At 44.3% G+C, this 21,010-nt stretch overlaps 1 protein-coding gene and 1 long non-coding RNA gene across 5 annotated transcripts in view; one reads left to right on the top strand and one right to left on the bottom strand.

Annotated features, from left to right (window-relative positions):
• flna (filamin A, alpha (actin binding protein 280)) overlaps window positions 1-21,010 on the bottom strand; it is a 51,540-nt gene that overhangs the window by 27,399 nt on the left and 3,131 nt on the right. For all 4 annotated transcript variants that reach the window (XM_034695874.1, XM_034695875.1, XM_034695877.1 and 1 more), the window contains exon 2: window positions 15,276-15,759. In XM_034695874.1, the coding sequence (XP_034551765.1) occupies window positions 15,276-15,645 (370 nt within the window). In that variant the 5' untranslated portion in view covers window positions 15,646-15,759. The remainder of the gene's footprint in view (window positions 1-15,275; window positions 15,760-21,010) is intronic.
• LOC117821525 lies at window positions 5,229-9,690 on the top strand. The gene is made up of 3 exons (XR_004632997.1): window positions 5,229-5,348; window positions 8,761-9,024; window positions 9,208-9,690. It is a non-coding gene; the product is annotated as an uncharacterized LOC117821525 (long non-coding RNA).

Genomic DNA, 21,010 nt, shown 5'->3' with positions numbered 1-21,010 from the left:
CAGATGCAACCCTCCAAGATACAATCATGAATGTAACAAAACACAGAGAGGAGACAGAAGAGTTGACTTTAAGGGAACAACTTGTTTTAAATTTTTATTTAAAGCTCAGTGTCTTTGTGATCTGTCTGTGATATCTGTCTCTGTGATCTGTCTCTGTGATCTGTCTCTGTGATCTGTCTCTGTGATCTGTCTCTGTGATCTGTTTGTGATCTGTTTGTGATCTGTTTGTGATCGGTCTCTGTGATCTGCCTGTGAGCTAATGTATAGCTGTGTTTAAGGAGGGGTGGGATGCATGCCGGGGAATCATCGAGCGTGGACTGATCTCAGGAGAGAGTAAATGCTTACTTCCTCCAGGATCTTTCAGGGCCTTCAGTGCACACTTTAGTCTGGCTTCCTTAACAATTAGAGTACTGAGACTAAATCAGTATCAGGACTCAAACTGCAGAAACCCCACCCTCCAAAACATGAGCAGTGTTAGATTATTCATCACAGCGTATGCAGACGACACTCTCTAAAATCCAGATGACTTTAGTCCCTCTGTTGTGTCATTTTTAAAGCTCCTGTGAGGATTTTTTTCTGGTTATGAAATAGACTTTAAACCTGAAACCTCTCAATGACCAAACAAAAACATTAGCATAAATATCATTGATTTCTACATAGTTATTTCAAAGCCTGAAAATGCTGCCAGGAGGTGGGGTAGGTGCAACCTGAAGTGATCAAGTGCATGCAACCTTTTTCTTCATTTTTACAGCAAAGTTAGCATAGTAACTATAGAATAGAGATGGGCGTTTCAAGCCAAAATACTATTTGATAATCACTGGCATTTATAAGTGACAGTGACTATTAGCAGTCACCGTGTGGCGGGAATACTGTATTACAACCAGGCACCGGTGAAAACGATGAAATAATTTACTTTTAAAATGAGATAATATTCACATTAACTCTTCGATTTTTAATAAGTGAAGGAATATTCGAGCGTTCGAAAATCATGTCCCATCACTTCTACAGAATATTTAATCCATATCATGCATCCCGACATTAAACTCTAAATACAGGTTTAAAAGTCAGTCTGAGGAGTGAAGAGAGGCGAGGTAGTGAAGGAGAGACTGTAAGGATGAGCAGAGTGGAGACATTTCTGGATAATCTTTCTGCTAAAGTTACATAAATGAGAAATATGAGTCTGTGCCAGAGATCGTAAGTTTAGAACATCCGTGTTGTGTTTCCGTGTTTGCATAAATTGTGTTTGTGATGAAATCGTGTCAGGTCTAAACTCCTCATGAACACAGAACAGCACGTCCTGCAGCATGTTCGGCTGTTCCAGGTTACTACTGAGAGATTCCTCTGACAGGAACACAGCAAGGAGTGATGCAAGAAGCTAGCCCGGGCATGAGGGACACACACACACAGACACACAGACACACACACACATTGCACAAGAGGCAGCAGATCAGCAGGATGATTGCAGGTCGAGCCTGGAGGAAAGGGTGGAGCTCTCCCTGCTGACTGATGAGGACAAAGTTAAGGAGGAACGCTCTGAGTTTGAGGGTTGGAGGTGCTGATGGATATCAGAGAGGTCTGAGTCTCTCTGCAGAGCGTCTGAAAAGTTAAAGTTCTGGGCCTTTAATAGAAAGGTGGGTCTGACAGCAGCTGTGTCCAGTTAGCAGTTTTCACTCTGTGGTGTCAGACTTTACAGCAGCATGGAAAGAGACAGAGAGGCTGAAAAACAACAGAGCAAACATGTTCTGACAGCAGGGCTTCAGGCTGATCTGGATCAAGATCTGCTTACTGTGTGTCATCTCAATCTGCTCTGTTGTTTTATGGACTGGGATAAATGTTGGAAGCAGCAGCTCAGAGATCTTTAATCAGCCTCATTCTGTGCTTGTTTTTGTGTCTATGAGGGGGCTGCAGTGAAGGAGTGACGGGGCTGCAGTGAAGGAGTGAGGGGCTGCATTTGGGGGCTCTGGCTCCTGAAAAGGCTGAATATCTTAAGGCTCCAGAGGGAGGGGTTGAAAGATGTTTGGCCAAGAGCTGCAGCAGGAGTTTGAGGACAGGGTCAGGATGGAGGGGGGTCCAAACCAAAGAAAGGAGGGGGGTTAAATTCCATGCATGATAAACAGAGAATCTAAACAACAAGCAGGTCAGGGAAATAAAGGCTCAGAGGAGGAGGAATAGTAATTCTAACAGAGAGAAACTCATGCATGCTTTAAAGGGGATTGTCTCCAACATGCAGAACTCAGACATGGAGATCTTCCTCAGCCGGCTGCTCGTCTGAATTCATGTCCTGAGAGATTTACTCTCAGGCTGCCAACCCTGTGATGCACAACATGTCAGCTGCTCCCAGTGGAAAAACACAGGATGACACATGGCGATAAAGCAGAACAGGGTCAGAACAAGGGGCTGTTTGGATGACCCATCACCATGGGAACTCTGAGTGAACCAGACAGCCAGAGCAAGACTGAAGGAATGACAGAGAAGAAGAAGTGGAAGAGGTAAACTTAAGAGAGGAAAAGAACAAGGGAGGAGAAACTCTGAGGGAGAGGAAGAGAGAGAAATGTTGCCTGAGGACATGAAGATAAAAGTAACAGCTGTAAATTCATGTGCTCTGATTGGAGGGCATGAGCAGAGCGTGCATGAGGACCACATGCTGGTACATGCTGCAGGAATGCAGATCAGCTCAGGTAAAGGTGTGTCACATAGCAGGCTGTCAGCCGGCACAAACACAGAGAGAGATAGAGAGAGAAAAAGAAGGATAGTGAGAGAGAGAGGAGAGAGAACAACATCACCTGGGCAGAGGACGAGACTGAGGAGGGATGATATATGACACACAAGTTTGTAACACTGCTACTGCAGCGGAAAAGGTTTGCCCGGGTATACGCTGATGTTTTTATTATTATTTTTAAAGTATCATGAAATGTTTATTATCCCTGAAATCTGTGCATCCTAAGCTGAGGTTATGTCATTTCTTGGTCATTTCTTGAATGATTTAAATATCTAAAATTCAAGTTATCTGCGTTATGTTAGAAATATTAAGGTTTTGCCCATATAAGCTTCGCTTTTTGTTTAATAAAAAAAAAAAAATCTTCTTCCTAAATATCAAACCGTTTCATCTGATGAGCAAACTGAGTCCAGTACAGAGCATCATCTCAACCTGCACTCCTCTTCACAGTGTTTGTTAGGAGATAAACTCATGCTCCGAATGTGTGTGTGTGTGTGTGTGTGTGTGTGTGTGTGTGTGTGTGTGTGTGTGTTGCCCTTCGACTCATACACAAAAACACAAAGCCACTAAACATGAGAGGAATCTGCAAACATTCCCGTCAGACCTCAGAGCAGCGAGCCTGACGGAGCCCATATACGGACACAGACCGCCGCAGACTCTCCTCTGCTGACTCACAAACCCCCTGCCCTTTGTACAAGTGTGTGTCTGACTGTGTGTGTGTGTGTGTGTGTGTGTGTGTGTGTGTGTGTGTGTGTGTGTGTGTGTGTGTGTGTGTGTGTGTGTGTGTGTGTGTGAGAGAGAGAGAGAGAGAGAGTCATCAGTGTGTATGCCACCCTTTGGAGAGTATGCGTGTCTGTGGCTGATGCTCATTTTTGCCCCCAAATCTCCCATGAGTCATCTGTTTGGCTCGCTGCTGCAGCCCCCCTTCTGACATCGCTATGACATCATCGCACCCCCTGACCCCCTGCCTGACCTGATCCCAGCCACAGACTCCCAGCCTCTCAGAGAGGAAGGGGGAGGAAGGGGGAGAAAGAGGGGAGAGAGGGTCGACAGCAGCAGGAAAAGCTTCTGCACAACATTCAGGTGGAGCTGCAGCATCTGGAGCTGATTACTCCTGAGATGAGAGCGAGCAGAGGAGCGGAGAGCTGCTCAGGTCTGCTGCTGCCTGTCGCTGTGACAGTCCGTCATTCAGACCAGATTTTGTAAAAGTCAGAGTACATCAAATCATCTGAATAATGCAGGAGAAACATCCTCCAGTACAAATCAGACAAAGACTCTGACGATATTAAGGATTAACGGGAGAGAGGGTTAGGGGCGGGGCCTTCTTGGAACAGATTGGAATGGAATGGATCAGATCAAAGGAGAATAGAATGGAATGGATCAGATCAAAGGAGAATAGAATGGAATGGATCAGATCAAAGGAGAATAGAATGGAATTCTGTGATTGGCTAAAGCCAAATAAAAACAGTGATTAATTCTAGACAGCAAAGAGACACCAGGGACGACCATATTCATGTCAAACTAATCTGAGTAATGGGTTCGGTCACATGTACAGACCTCTGCCTGTTGACACTGTGGTAAAAACTCTTCAGCACCTCTATTCATGACAACTGTACAGGCTGAATTAATAACAGCTTAAGGGTTAAAGGGAGGTAGGATTAGGGGCGTGGCCTCTTTGAGTGACAGGTGGAAGGTCCTAGCTGTCTGCTTGGTGTCCCCTCAGCTCATTTAGTCCCTGAACATTGACCTCTGGTACATCAGATCATTTTCAAAAGCTGCAAAATTATCATAGATATGTTTGTTTCAATTATTCTGCTAAGGAGTTATTCTTACATAATATATATATATATATATATATATATATATATATATATATATATATATATATATATATATATATATATATAATATATATTTATATTAGGGATGAATAAAGTATATTCTATTCTATTCTATTCTTATGCAGAAGCTTTAAAAACTGAACAATGTATTTACCTGAACATAATACAGGTGGTTTAATACCTTTAAGTTCACCTGAAAAAGTATGATTGTCTTAAATTTGGGACTTTAAATTTTGTAATTCTGATATTTTTGATAACAGTGGACGGCTCCTCTGATCTATAAAGTGTCTGAGTCCTCGTTTAGACAACATAGCTTGTTAACGACAGAAAGGTTTTCATTTGTGTTTATAGAAAATAACAGCGTCGGGAAAATGATCTGCGTGCACACAGATCTGCAAAACCCACGGAAAACAGTGGAACAAGCATGCCAGGCCAGCAGCTGGTGGTATGACTTTGTTATGACATACCACAGAAGAAGAACATGAACCTAAGTAGTGTACAGAGACCTAATTGCACATGGCTGTTAGACTAGGAATGTAATACACCTGTAGGAATCGGACTGTGATGCCACCGATGTCACCTGATCCGTGTATCGTCAGTTTACACAGCAACAGAAGGACATGTTTCAAAAGGTTAGTGTTTTCAGCCACCCAAAATGCACACAACCATAGTTTATGGTTACTGTTGAATATGTCTCAGGTGCACTGGGATAATAACTCAGGATGGAAGTTTGACTCCAACCGAGGTCACTCTGTCCACATGAACCATGCACGGCTACTTAACCATATCAGGTATGTGAGGACTAATCTGGTCTAACTCTCTCCCTCTCTGCTCCACCTTTCCTTTTCTTCCTTTCCATTTCACCTGGCGATAAATTGACAAGGTCTTACATCAATCGAGAAGCAGCAAGTAGATCTGTGCGATGTGCATCGCATGGGACGCTATGATGTCATATTCTGCAAATGGCAGCCAGGACAACAACTGGCTGAGCACAAAGAACCAGCCATGAGAGTCGCACTCGTATATGATTTGTGTATTTAGAGAGGTCTTTTTACTCTGCCTCTGAGGCCGGTCGTGACTCGACGATCGTCCAGAACACAGAGACTCTAAAGTAGGCAGAGTTATGATGCTGACATAAAATAATGGTTATCAGGCAGCTGAGACAGAAAAGTCTATCGCAGGGTTTTGAATCGACAGGTGACAGACCAACAGGTAAAACAGTCTGTTAGCTATGTTAGAGTTTCTGTAACACTCCTCAAACATCTGTCTTTAATCTGACATTCAGAATGAACGCCACAAAGAGAGAGAGAGAGAGAGAGAGACATTTAGACAGGACTAATTCACCTGAGGAAGACTATTTTGATATTCACAGGGTCACACACACACACACACACACACACACACACACACACACACACACACACACACACACACACACACACACACACACACACACACACACACACACACACACACACACACACACACACACACACACACACACACACAATAAGGCATGACTGGAAAACAGGGAGTCATCGGAGTGATGAAAACCCGGTCAAACTGAACACTGAGAGGAAATGTCACACATTCCACACTGCTCTTATCAAACACACACACACTCACATCCACACAAACACACACAAACACTCACACACATCCACACTCTTCCAAACACATCCAAACACACACACACACACACATCCACACACACTGACACACTGGGCTGAAAACGCTTGTGAACATTTGCTCTGCAGCGGTGACATGACTTTGTATCCTCAAACATCCTGAACACATTTTTTGACCTGCAGCTCACTCTCTCCCTCCTTCCCCACCTCCCCCCCTCTGACTCCATGCAACAAGCCACACTGGAGCTACTACACTTCCTCCTCTTCCTTTCTACTCCTTCCAGTCATCCTCCCTCCCTCCACTCTACTCCTTCACTCCCTCCGCTGGAAAAAGTTCCTCCTGGTTTTTTAGCCTTAAAAGGGCAGAAGCAAACTGGATCCTGGCAGCCCTCCCATTCCCTGAGCTCTTATTACAGACAGAGGGAGGAGGAGGGGGAGGACAGGACAGGGGAAGGGAAAGGAGGCAGTGGGGGAGGAGGGCCAAGGAAGAAAAGAGAGGAGAACAGGCAGAGAAAAGTGCTGTGTGGGGCATTTTTAAAGCCCGCAGTGACAACAGAAGCTGCTGGGATGAGTTTGTTTGAGAGAGGAGAGAAGAAGAGGAAGAGGAATGAGAAGAGAGAGGTTTAAAGAGAGCGAACAGGAGGAGAGACAGGCATGGAGTGATGAAGGCTTAATAAACACCACACAGTTTTAATCATCAACATATCATCACACAGACAGCAGGGTCAGAACTTTTAGAGCGACCCTCTCAGGCGAGGTCCTGGCCCTCCAACTGACCGAGTCTGTTCGGAGATAAAAACTTTGAACCCAAAGACAGAAACAGAAACTCAAACTTTTATCTGGGGCAGATTTCTCAGAGGAGAAGGTTTACGTGGACAGCTGACCTGTCGACTGCAGGTTTGTGTGTCAGTGACGGAGTCTGTTGCTCCGTGTCTGCGTGTTCAGTGTGAACATGAGGCGGGGGGTGACGGGGCATGTCTCCAGCTCTGATGTAATGTAATAGTCTAAATTCCAGTGAAGTGAAAGGGGAATGTTCACTGTACTAATCCTCAGGATTCACTCCACCAATCTCTCTCTCTCTCTCTCTTTCTCTTTCTCTCTCTCTCTCTGGTGCAGACAGGAAGTCATGCTGATGATAATGAGCGGGCAGGAAGTGATCCATTCTGACCGCACTGGAAAATGACTCTCTGTTATCTCTCTCTGCTCCCAAACACTCATCATTTCTCTCTCTCTTTTTCTCTTAGGAGGAGATCTGGAATAAAACAGCTCTGATACTTTAAATCTTTATACGGTCCCGTGTTGGGCCCTCTCTTAATCTAGAAACTGACTCTATAGAACTAGACATCCAGGCAGCTGTGATTACTCAGGATCCTTAAACAGGTTCCTTCACATCTCTGACCTGATATCATTCAGGTGAGAAACCTGGGAGTAGGAAGACAATAAGTTACACCTGCAGCAAACATGTAAAATGTGGAGTCATATCTGAAATTATCTCTGCTGCAACTTGATGAATATGGATACACGACATACATCAGTCTGACAGACTATCAGACGATGATGTGAATTATTTCTTATTTATTGTCTTAAAATTTTACAACAACTGATAAAAACTGCTTTCATCTACTTCCCACCTACAGACACAGCAAAGGATTCATAAATCTGTGTCATTTTTTAAATAAGTCTGCAGCCTCCCTTAGATCATCTTCTCCAGATCTGACAGGTTAAAGAATTCTGGTTCTGGATCAGGACCTGGTCTGTTGTGGTCTAAAAGCAGTCTCATCTCTCTTTCCTGTGTTTTCACAAATAAAATTAAAGGCTTCAAAAACCTGAAACTGTTTCTGTAGACTCTCTGGGATAAGTCCAGGTGTAGTGGTTTTGGATCAGGACATGGTTTCCTGAAGCCTTTTCCTCAGTAGATGAATCAGAAGCTGACTTCAGCGTCATGATGTGTTGCCTTTCTGTTTGTACTGTTTTGACGCAACTAACGATAAGGCTAATAAGCTTGAAAGTTAAAGGGAGCTAAAGTGCATAGTGTTGTGATGTCAGAAAGTTGCTTCCTCTGTTCAATGATCATCTGAGAGATAGAGATAGAGATAGAGATAGAGATAGAGATAGAGATAGAGATAGAGATAGAGATAGAGATAGAGATAGAGAGAGAGAGAGAGAGAGAGCTGGGGCACAGGTGATCCAAAGTGATGCAAACACTTCATCTGTCCTGAAAAGAACCGTGCAAACGTTTGTTGTGTGATTCACACACTCACTGTGATCACTGTTATGATTTTGTTCAGGATTATATCCTATCGTGAGACACAGGACACGTACCTCACTGTGATGAAGATGTTTCCGTCTAGAGAAAAAATTCAGACATACCAAATTCACCTGCAGGCTAAATATCAGTGCAGAGAACAACCAGTACTCTGAGAATTACTAAACAGCCTTCAGGTGTCTCAGCCTACCTCACAGACTTCCGTTCACTCAGGCTCTGTCCCTGCAGTCTGCAGGTAAAGGAGGCTATTATAACTAAAACCTTTTCAATGAATGAACTCAACCTAACTCTATTCTTCATGTTTCACAGAGCCGCCGTCTGAAACAATACCTCAACAGAGCACGCTGAACAGTACAACCTGCTGCAGTATCAGCATGAAGACGAAGAATTCTGAGCTGGACCTAATTTATAAGAGAGGATGGATAACTCCTGCAGGTTTCTGTCCTCTTTATCAACACAGAGCACATTTCATGATTATGCAACACCGTGAGAGGAGGAGACGGACGGTTGTTGCCACACAGGCGTCTGTCTCAACCTGCACAGCTGTGCTCCCAGGCAGTGTCGGATCATCAGGTACACGCTGTCATGCCGCTGCTCTGTGTTTAACTTCCTGCATCACAGACGGATGATGGGAAGAGTTTTTTTCCAACGTTCTGTTTCCACAAACTGCTCGCTGGCTCAATCAGACTCTGAGGTGTTTTTTTTAAGATGCTGCTGACAACAGGCTGACACTGAAACATCGCTATTCCATTACAGGAACAAACTGCTGAACAGAGTTAGAGCTTCATCACACACTAACAGGAGGACGCAGGTGAAGGGAAGGAGCCTGTTCAAACATGAGAGTGATGAGCATGGTGGAAAAAGCTCATCAGCTGTCTCTGCATGAAACAAGACTGTCCTCATAGGAGTCAAGATACAGATGTTAGACATGAGAGATAAAACTACACACACACACACACAGACAGTAAGAGAGTGTGTGACCAGAGCCTCCGCTCACACCTCTGCCTCTCTATGTGGACCGAACACACATCTCCCTCTCTCTAATCATGGGTCTGCTGCTGCTGCCAGGTCATGTGGGGTTTGGTCACCACTGCAGAGAGAGAGAGGGATTACCTGTCAGGCTGAAATATCATTACAGTGAACACTATACTGCAGAGAGGGTTGGGAGAGACAGCAGAGTGTCTCAGAGAGCGTGTTCTGAAGAGAGATAAAGATCCTGAGGTCCTTGTGTTCTTGAAACTCAAGCATTGACATAACAGTAGAGAGAGCTGAAAACCTGAACACATAAGAAACAATTCTAATCAGTGAGATGAAGAATGAGCATTGATTCCCTTTTTAAACAGCAGAGGACGCGGTCTGTCTCTGACTTCTCTTGTTGGACAAATAGTCTGTATAAACCAAGCAGCAACCTCCAGCCTGAAGTGCTAAAAACTGCAGTTCATTGAGTGTCCACTTAAGGCTGCCACAGGAAGTACCAGAAACCACACACACACCCATTCAAAAAGCCGATCTTCAAAATGAACATGTTTACAGCCTGGTACAAAAATGAGTTTAGGTCTGAATAGCTCATTTCTCTATCAGCACACACTGTACGGGGGCAACAATTTCTATAACTCAGCAGTTTAGAAAATATCAGGATTATGAGTTTTGCATGATGAGAGGCACAGCTGACTTGATTGACAGATGGGAACACTGTAGCTGTTAGCAGGGAGGCTAAAGGCTCGCCTCTTTACCTCATGTTAGGTCGACCAGAAGTTTAGCATTTACAATATGGTACCTGCCGATGATCAGCTTCAAAACAGCGCTTCAGAAACAAACAGGTGACGTCACAGAGATTACGTCTGTATATTATGCAGACTAGACTCTATGGTATACATGTCACCCATCTGTTACTGAGGCAGAGTTTTGAAGCTGGTCATTGCTGCGTGCCATATTGGAAATGCTGAACTCAACCTACCATCTGGACGACCTAACATGAGGTAAAGAGGTGAGCCTTTTTGCTAACAGCTACAGTGTTCCCAATTGTAGTCAAGTCAGCCCCGCCCTTATTATACAAAACTCGTAACCTTAATACTTGAGTTATAAAACACTCTTTCGGATACCTTGTGTGCTAATAGAGAAATGAGCTATTGAGACCTAAACCGTTTTTTAGACCAGGCTGTAAACATGTTTATTTTAAAGATCGGCTCTTTGAATGGGTGTCTATATGTGGCTTACAGTGCTGCTACAGAAAGGTCCGAAGTGGACACTCGAGGAACTGCAGTTTTCAACACTTCTGAATCAGCTTCATATTTTAATACTGAAGGTTGCCACTTGGTTTCATAGTTTTTTTTTACCTCATGTAAAAATGTAACATCTGAAAATCATTAACTGAAAATAATCTCTTATTTAAGTCGGAGCCAGAAACCTGAGGTGTAACAAAGACAGTCTGAGGTTTCTCTGCAGCTTTGTGGGGACTGGTTCTTGGCAGAGTGCAGATATTTCCAGGAGGTCAGAGAGTGTGTGTCATAAAATAAACTACATGTTGTTTTTACGCAGATTAATCCAACAAGATAAACCCAGTAACTCATCTCTGAGCTTTAGTGGTGAGAGATTCTTTTACCTTTGGGTCCAATCCAAGATCCATGTTTGGTTGTTTTTGTGTTTATAACAAACTTCACCTATCACTACATTGTTTGATTCTCCTCAAGAACACTGAGGTGAAACAACAATCAGCTCTGGTTCAGGTGGAGCTACGTCAGTGACTATTTCCCATCCTGGTGCAGCATCTTCGAGGAGCTCAATCAGTTGGGTCTGTGCTCTCGGTAAAACTTTGTGTCTTTGTTTTTAACGTTTTGGACTGATTCAGTTCAGGTGTTTGTTCTAAACTCAGCAGCTTCTGGCTGTAACGTCTTATCAAACATTCACTTTCCTATCAAAGTCTCATGAGAAGAGCAAACACACCTGTCAAGGCCAGTTCGATGTGTGCCGTGGTGTGTGTGTGATAAATTTGGCAAGTGTTGCATGTAAATATTACAGCTGTTGCTCTGTTACCTGCACACCTGTGCACAGGTGCTAACCACAGCCTCACACAGCTGGAGGGAGGAGTCACAGGTGCACAGACGCTGGATTCAGGAGTCAGGAGGCCACAGCTTTCAGGCTGCTTTTTGGGTCCTGTCGTGTTCAGTGTTTCTTAAATTTGAACTCAAGAGCTCGTTTCTTACATGATTTCAGAACATCTGACCTTTTATTTTTTAAAGATGAATAAAGAGTTAAATGAACCCAATGACGGACCTCATGATTTAAACATTTGTGAGATCCCTCTGGTGTCTTGTTTGGTTGCCGGCACCTTCTGAAGGTGTCATCTCCCCTGGTTTTGTTGAATCTTCTGTAAACGGAATAACTCTGAGTTTCGAGCACTTATATGATGCACTGATGCTGACAGAATTCTGTGTTTAGCTCCTCTGTGACTTCATAAATGACACGTTTGCTCTTGTTTGTACGATCCGCACAAACACTGAGGTGAAACAAAGACATACTGTGATTTTACGAGGCTGCGTGGGGGACTATTTCTTGGCCGGGTGCAGAGGCTTCCAGGAAGTCGTTGAGGTTGGCTCGGAGCTGCCAGTGAAACCACTAATGTTATTCTTAATTGTCTTTTTGTGTGGAATAAACAAACGAGATACAACACGATGATTGGAGAGCTTAAGAGGTCCTGGTAAGGTTTATTTTTTAACCCTTTCATGCATGGATTGTCGTTATTGTTTTCAAATGATGTTTCTACATCTAAATGTGCAAAGTGACGTTCAGCTTTTTTTACACCTGTATTTTGAGCAGGTTACATAAGAGTCCTCTAGAGTGGACATCATGCTACACTGTCATAAAATGGTTTCATTTCATTTGTTTGAATGCACGGATAAAATAATTGAACTTTCTTCAACAAACACTTTTCAGTTTGTCACATGTCCTCAGGGATTTGGAGCACAAGTTCCAGTTCCTAGAAAGTTTTTTGGCTCATTCAGGAAAAATTACTCTTAATAAGCTCACACTGCTGCAGAAGATTTTACCTGGAACCCAGAACATCAGGCATTTTATGAGAGAGCAAAGAGGATGGATTTAAATTCAGACCAGAGCTCGACCCATACAAACAGATTCAATGAATCCGACATAATAACTCACCAAAAATATTCTTTCTGCTCAGAAAAAGCCCTCAAAGTTACCAAAGTTTTTCAGGAACAGTAAAATCTCCATATCAATGTCAATAAAAATACAGCCGATGATGCAAGACTTCTTTATCATCATCTTCTCCGAACATAAAATCAGGACTGAAATGGAACATTTTTTTTTTTTTACTCAGTTGTTTTACACGTCACAAGATTTCCATCTGCATACATCCCGTGGAATTGAAGGATTCCTGAGACGCATTTCTCAGCTTCCGTCTGCCATCTTGATTTTGACACATTTCTGGTGCACTTACAACATCTGGCCAATGGGTGGCAGTGTAGGGGGTGATGTGTCTGATGTGCAACTATCTCATAAAAAACTGATGCTTTAGGCAGAAGACAGCTTTAAAACAGCTGAGCTGTGAAGTGACCATAGAGCATGAAAGGGTTAAACTGTGGATGGTTAAAGGGGCTATTTATCTTGTTTCAGGTCTTTATGCTAAGCTAAACTAACCAGCTGTTAAATCACATTTATACTCACCGTTGGTGTAAAATGAGAGGTGCATTTTCCTGTGCTGTTTAACGTCTGCTTCATTACATTAATGTTTGTTTCTTGAGTGCTCACGTTGGTTTGACGATTGTCTCTCCAAACTCAAAAACATCCAGCGTTTAAACTAATTCCGATGTTTGATATTTTAATATATGATCCATAAGTGTTTGGTTGAAGTTGTAGTCTGACTTCACGCTCACTTGATAGGTGGAGTAAACGCTCAGCTTGCTTTAAGTAACTCTGGGTGCTCTTGCGTATCAATGACTGTTAACTCTCTGAAAGGAGGGGTGTGGACATTGAGATTCAAGAGATAGGAAAAGTGAAAAGTCAACTTCTTGTCTTAAAGGGCAGAAATGTTGTGAAAGTAAAGATTTAAATAGTTCTGGTGAAAGGAAGCAGAGAGAGCGAGAGAGGCAGGGAGCTGATGGCAGTTTGGTAATTTGTGGTGAGGGTTGCTGCTGGGTGTGCCCACTTTCTGCAACGAAAGGAGGAAGTACGAGAAGAGAGAGAGCTCCTCTCTCATCTTCAGATTACATGAGTCAAGAGGAGCATTTAGGGTGAGGGTGAGTCAGCTGCAGGATCAGACGGACAGACGGACAGACGGACAGACGGACAGACAGACAGACAGACAGACAGACAGACAGACAGACAGACAGACAGCGTGCTGACCAGGGTGGCTCTTTGTGCTCGCTGAATACCATCAGAGCAAAGTTTGTTCAAACGATCAGCTGATGTTAAAGTCAGGCAGATGCAGAAAGAGGCGTATATTTTTACAACAGAGTGAGAGCTCTGTCTCTAAATACACCTTACAGAGGATAATATCATATCTCCATCAGACAACAACTTCGATATCAACAGTTTCTTCTGATACTTCTCCCCGCTGCTGGGTGACTTTGGGGACTTTCAGCTCACCTGTTGTCTGTAGCAGGAAGCAGGAAGAGTGTGTAGAAATCATGAACACACACACACACACACACACACACACACACACACACACACACACACACACACACACACACACACACACACACACACACACACACACACACACACACACACACACACACACACACACACACACCTTCCCTCCAGCAGGCCCGGACAGAGACACTCATCTCTGACTCAAACAGACTCACACACCTCTTCCTCTCCATCAGACCTCCTCTCTGCTGATAAAGGCTTTTGTCACACAGGGACAGTGTCTCACTGTAATCCAGGTGTGGGTCAGGTGAGACATCTGAGGGTTTACTCATCTCATGCACCGTCAGCTCTGGATGAAGTGAAATTAAACTAATGCACCAAGGGTTTTAAGCACTTTTGCACGAGTCACAACTCTCTGCAGGAGCGCCCTGCACAGTGAGCCTTCTGTTCTCCACAGCTGATCTCAGAGTGACTTTAATTCACTTTCAGTGCGATTTAAACAACAAACTGACGGCTGATGTGAGTATGCAGGCAGCTGCATGCAGGCAGAGCCCATTAAACCCAGTTTTATGTCACTGAGTGTGGGCCAAGTCCTGTCTAATGCTGGTGAGCCCCCCGCCCCTCTGCACGACATGAGCACAGACAATAGCCCTGTGTCTCCCTCTGTGTGTGTGTGTGTGTGTGTGTGTGTGTGTGCGCAGGATCAGCCCTCCTGTCCCACTAGGCCTGAATCACATCCTGGCCCACAGAGTTTCGCCCGGCCCGGCCCGTCCCAGCTCAGTTCAGGCAGCAGGGGAACACTGAGAGCCGGGGGGCCTCTCTGTACTCAGACCCCCTCCTCCCAAAACAAGCAGAGTGCAATGTGGACAGACGAGACAAAAGCTGTGGACAGCAGGAGACGCCTGCTTCTGACTGAAAACACTCAGAGACTCCTCTGAACTCTTATCTAACAGGAGGAGGAGGAGGACTCCAGCTCTCTGATCAGGAACATGCTCAGCTCTATCAAACTCTGCAGACATGAACACATGCACAGTTTCTGTCTTCCTCTCTGACTCTGTGGTGCTGTCACTGTCCAGAAGTCAAAAAGACAAGTGAAGACTCGTGCAGACAGAGCAGGAGGCAGAGATCACCTGGCTGAAGAAGAGGAGTCAGAGGACAGTTTGCACTCATTCATTCCATCTCACGCTCTGCACACTCACACTGTGACTCACCTATGGACACCAGCTTGATGTTCTCCTTGTCCAGGAACTCCAGCGCCACCGACACGTTCTCCAGCTGCATCTGGCGGAAGGTGGGCCTCTGGTTGTACTTTCTCAACATCTTCTTCTGGGACAGGACCTCCAGGAGCCCGATGAGCCTCAGCCCGTCGCCCAGGTCCGTCTGCAGGTTTCCAATCCTCTTGTTGACACATTTCAGGTGCTCGTTACACCAACGCGTGAACGTGTTCTGCTGGATCTTCTTCCACGGCGCGTCCTCGGCCAGGTCCTTCTCCGTGGCGGGCATTTCTGCGTCCTTGTCCGCTGAGAGAGCGTTGGAAGCGGGCGCGGTGCTCTGGTGGAGCCGGGGGTGTGATCCGCTCATTTTTATGGGCTCGGCTGTCTCTCGGTTCGCTGGCTGCTTTTCTGGGTGGAGTCTGCTCAGCTCTGCGTGGCCGCTCCCTCTTTCTCTCTCTCTCGCTGTGTTCGCTGTCTGAGTCTGAGAGGAAGAGGAGAAGAAAGGAGAGAACATGAGAGAGAGAGACTTATAGCCCGGAGACAGAGATTCTGCAGAGAGGAGGAGGTTAATGCAGAAAAGGGAGTCACTCTGGATCAAACTGATGATATGTTTGCATGTGAGACACTTTTTCATGTCCAGAAAACAATGAGTCACAATTGACTCAGAGTAAAAGATGGTAGCCATTAACTTCAGACTAACTGGAGCTGTGGGGGAGACACAGAGGGAGGAGAGTCCTCCACACATTTTAACTCAATGAACACTAAAAGTGTCCAGAGTGATGCTTTAATATAACAGCTTTATGTTTAATTTAAAAAAAATCACAGAGAGGGGGGGACTTAGTTTCTCCTGGGTACTTTAAACATGTTTCAAAAGGGAATCTTTTATCTGCATCACTTTCTAAATCAAGACTTTCCCTCCTCATCCTCCTCCTTCTTCATCCCAGCATGTATGCAGTGATGCTGTGACTGTTGTAGCAGATAAACAGCCTCCACCAGCCTCCTCTTAATAAATGATCTCATCTCATGCTCATGTTTTTGCTCCCAGGCGACAGAGGAATAAATATTTGATCTGTCCACAGGGACTTGAGCCTCCTCATAAGGTCAAAGCGTCGTGTTTGTTTGTGTGTGAAAGCATCAGCAGCCACATTATTTCTCATGTATGTACAGAGCTCAAATCTGTGCCTTCAGATCAATATGTGTGTGCATGACCTCTGTGTATGCACAGCAGACCCCTGTCTCATCAGGTCTGCTCTGATGTTCTGACAGTCTCTTTTAAAGACGCAGGACGTGTTTATTTTGTAAGTTTTGATACATAAAAAAAGCTTTGAGTGGATGCTTCATATAAATCTGAAGTCAGGTCTTCCTCAGAGACAGCAGAGACAGATATTTGAGTAGTTTTGGGGGGTTATTTTAGATCGCACATACTGATATCAGTCCTGATACCGAGGTAAAAAGCCTGATCTGAATGTGGAGGATTGTGAGCAAGTTGTACGTCATGTGTTTGTGCAGCACCTTTGATTTTGGGAGAAGAATTATACAAAGTCAGCTGTTTGGAGATAGCTCACCTTTACTTAAATCAGCCATGCCACTAATTGTGCCTGTTTATGTATAACTCTAAAATCTTTAAAACAGGTGAGTTGTATATGAATTCAGCCCGTACAGTTGTCATGAATAGAGAAATTAGCTACAGAGACCCAAACTGTTTTTGAACCAGGTTGTAAAAATGTTTATTTCTGCTGTAACATTTTAACATGGGGCTCTATGGGGACTGACTCACTGCAGGAGACACACTCTAGTGGACACAAGGGGAACTGCAGTTATCAGCGATAAAGCACTGCCCATACTGCAGCTCAGTCCAGGGAACCAGAAAGAGTTTAATCTGCAGATGACATATGGATAAATCAACATTCTGTCAGTTTAATCACAGGCAGCATGATACCAGAGGCTCACACTAGAATAAAATATTATCATTATAAATTATATGACAAAATAAATTCAGCCTCTTGTGTCAGTCAGTGTCATTAATGGTGTCTGTTGTTCCTGCCATGACAGTAGGACCTCACTGTTTCTGTTCACTCATCTGCATGCTCTCTGAATCACTCAGGGGAACTCCAATGCATTACAACTGTTCCCCTCAGTGAGGTTTGTATGGTTACCATGGTTACACAGTAAACAATAAATGCTGATCTATTATAAACATAAAGATTGAAGTGTCTTCAGCAGAGAGACAGCCTGGCATTTCAAGAATTTATGAGGAAATGTGCACCATGGCGATCAGAAGATGAGAGTGTTAAACTTTCCAGTTAATTCTAATGAGAGGGGAGTTGCATCATGGGAAGTGTAGGATTTTTTAAGCTTGACTAAAAGTCACTTTATCTCCTCCTCTGCATGTGCCAAGAATATAATATTCACACTTCTTCCAGCTTTGTGAACACTGCAGAGTCCTTTAACATTACGGACTTTAACATTATGTGCATTCTTCTTCTCTCTGTGAGAAACAGAATCAGATATCAGCATCAAAAATACTTTATTTAACCCTGGGAGGGAAATTCGGTTAAAAAAACCCAAAACAGATCAGAGACGAGCAGGGATGTGACTCCGCAGCTTTTTGACTAAATATGGAGCTCAGTGCCAGGAGCCACAGTGTGTGTGTGTGTGTGTGTGTGTGTGTGTGTGTGTGTGTGTGTGTGTGTGTGTGTGTGTGTGTGTGTGTGTGTGTGTCTGGTCAAGGGAGAATCTGAGGAATGCCCCTCACCCTCATTACAACCCTGGAGCCCCCCGCCTTAATAACCCCCCAATAAAAGAGCTCCATTAATGTAGGACACACACGCACGCTGGCACGCACGCACGCATGCACACACGCACACACGCACACACACACACACACACACACACACACACTGGCAGCAACTTCTTTGTTCACTGCAGGTTTGAAACAATAGAACAATAGAACAACAGATCTAGTTGGTCTCTGTAGGTGTGTATTTACTCTGTTTCTCAGCTTTTATGATATAGACTCGTCTCGATGATTAAAATATTGAAATAAAGATGATTCTGGAGGCAGAGCAGGAGAGAAAGAGTCTGTTGAGAAACATAAGAAATAAGTTTGATATGAGAGTGAGGGAGCTTAAAGTTGTCCCTGTCATCTGCAGAAGAATGAAGCGAGGTGTTAAAATGTTCTCTGAGTTTCTATTGTTTCAGAGGAATTCGTCAGATAAACAGGAGACAGTCAGGGCGGGACAGAGCGAGCTGAGGACACGTTAGAGTGAGTCACACTGGGCTCTGTGCTCCTCTGGCTCCCTCTAGTGTTCACTGATGGTACTGTAGTCACCAGCTCCTCTCCTGTTCCTCAGTTCATCACTTTCTGTCTCTTTCTGGATCTGCAGTCAAAGTCTGTAACAATTAATCCTTTAGTCTATCAAATAAATGCATATTTATAATATTTCTGAATAATCTAGAGCTTTATTTGTCTCATTTGTAAGTACTTTTTATGTGCCTCATGTATTTATGTTCAGTGTCTGAAGTGGTGTTTTGGCTGTAGATGCTGTGACTGTGTTCAAGTAACTATCAACAAATCCACCTTCCTCCATATCTAGCTACCTTACCTACCTGACTCCCATCCGTACTCCCTTACTCCCTCATCTACCTACCCAGCTTCCCTGCCTGTCGCCCCCCCCCCCCCCCCCCCCTCCTCCCTCCCTCACTGCCTGTCTTCCTTCTCCCTTTATCCCTCCCTCACTGCCTGTCTTCCTTCTCCCTTTATCCCTCCCTCACTGCCTGTCTTCCTTCTCCCTTCCTCCCTCCCTCCCTCACTGCCTGTCTCCCTTCTCCCTTTATCCCTCCCTCACTGCCTGTCTCCCTTCTCCCTTTATCCCTCCCTCACTGCCTGTCTCCCTTCTCCCTTTATACCTCCCTCACTGCCAGTCTCCCTTCTCCCTTCTCCCTTCCTCCTTTCCTCCCTCCTTCCCTGTCTGTCTTCCTCCTTTCCTCTCTCCTTCCTCCCTGTCTTCCTTCCTCCATCCCTTCTTCCTCCCTCCCTCCTCCCTGTTCTCCTCCCTCCCTTCCCTGTCTGTATTCCTCCTATGATCCTCCCCACTCTTTTCCTTCCTCCCCACCTTGCTACCTTCATGCTTCCTTTTTCAAACTTATTTCACTATATTCCTCCTACCTACCTCTCTTCACTACCTACCTCATACCTTCCCCTTCATCTCCTTCCTTAGCTTTCTCTGACTCTCGTACTTCCCTTCTTACCAACCTTGTTTCATTACCCACCTCTCATTACCCTTTTGGCCTTCTCTCCCTCTCTCTCTCTCTCCGGACTCTTAACTTTAATCATTTTTAATGGAAGATCTGAGTCCTCTGTGTCTGTACAATCCTCTCTGGGAATCTCTCCGTATAGAAGACTCTTCCTCGCTGAAGGTCTCCCCTGCTGAAGGTCTCCCCTGAGGACAGTACATCTCAGATTAAAAGGTCAGTTATGTAAGAGGGAGAAGAACATGAGCCTAGTCATTAAAAAAGGACCATGAGCAGCGTGGACACTGGTCCAAACAGCTGGAGGACCGAGTTATAAACTTTAATCCACTTCAGGAACTTCAGCCAAAACTAACAGAGAGAGAAACGGCAGGACAAGATTCATTTCCTGGATCAACGAGTAGCTCAGTGAGACGAGGAGTGTTTAGAGGAGCTCATGTTTCTGCATTGAGTCAATGAAGTGATGCGAAAAGGAGTCAAATCTGAGCTGCTACACAGATTTTAATAGATTTACAGTGAGGTGTTTTGTTCTCTGTTAAAGCTCCCATGAAGAACTTTCTGTTTGTGTTGACAAGGTGCCCCCTGTGGACAGAGTGATACCTCTTATTGGTCCTGTTTGCTTTTGTAGTTCGCTTTACGTTCCAGTCCTTTTTAAGAGCAGCTATAAGCACCTCACAGGAGCTACGTACCAGCTAAATATGCCAGAGGTTTATAAACTTCCTGTCATTAAGACATCGCTTCAAACAGACCCTCACCTTGTCTTATCTGATTGTTGCCTCTAAATGTTTTACAGCAGAGAAATGCGTGAAAGACATGGCTAAAATACTCACACTGTCTGTATTTGTGTTATTAATTGATGGAATAATCCTGAATGATCACTTAAAGCTCCTGTGAGAAGTTGTTGTTTGATGATGAGACAGACTGAACAAACAGTGATGATTTTCAATGACCTACAAAAACAAACAAGGTCATCAACAACAAGATTTATAATTTCTATACAGTGATGTTTCACGTGAGTTATCGCTGTGAGGGCGTTGATATCAGAACATCCACAGCAGAAACAGATCCTCAGTGAGTGATGCGTCTGACCGTTAGAGACAGCAGGAGAAAATCAGCAACAAGATCAGCAAAGAGATGAGAGGTATCACTCTGTCCACAGGGGGCACCAAATCCAACACGAACACAAAGTTCCTCTCAGGAGCTTTAAGAAGACACAGCGTGCAGGTGATCACTTAGCAGGGTTTACATTCATTAAAAATAACTTTGGAGAGATAACTAATCTTTATGCTGATGGTCTGGCTTGTGTTTTGGCCATAGAGACATCAGCTTTGATATCAGTATATTTCATAGGCAGGTACAAACTCCTGAATGGAGCTTTAACTGGAGCTGTGCTAACACATATCAAGTTTCATGACGATGATGCTGGTTAAATTAAAATGAGTGGAAGTGATAACAAGCTCATCATAATCATGTTTATATCA

Source organism: Notolabrus celidotus, chromosome 11 (genome assembly GCF_009762535.1).
Source record: "Notolabrus celidotus isolate fNotCel1 chromosome 11, fNotCel1.pri, whole genome shotgun sequence".
Lineage (NCBI taxonomy): Eukaryota > Metazoa > Chordata > Actinopteri > Labriformes > Labridae > Notolabrus > Notolabrus celidotus.
Note: the sequence above shows the minus strand (reverse complement) of the source record. Positions and strands in the feature narration are given on the sequence as shown.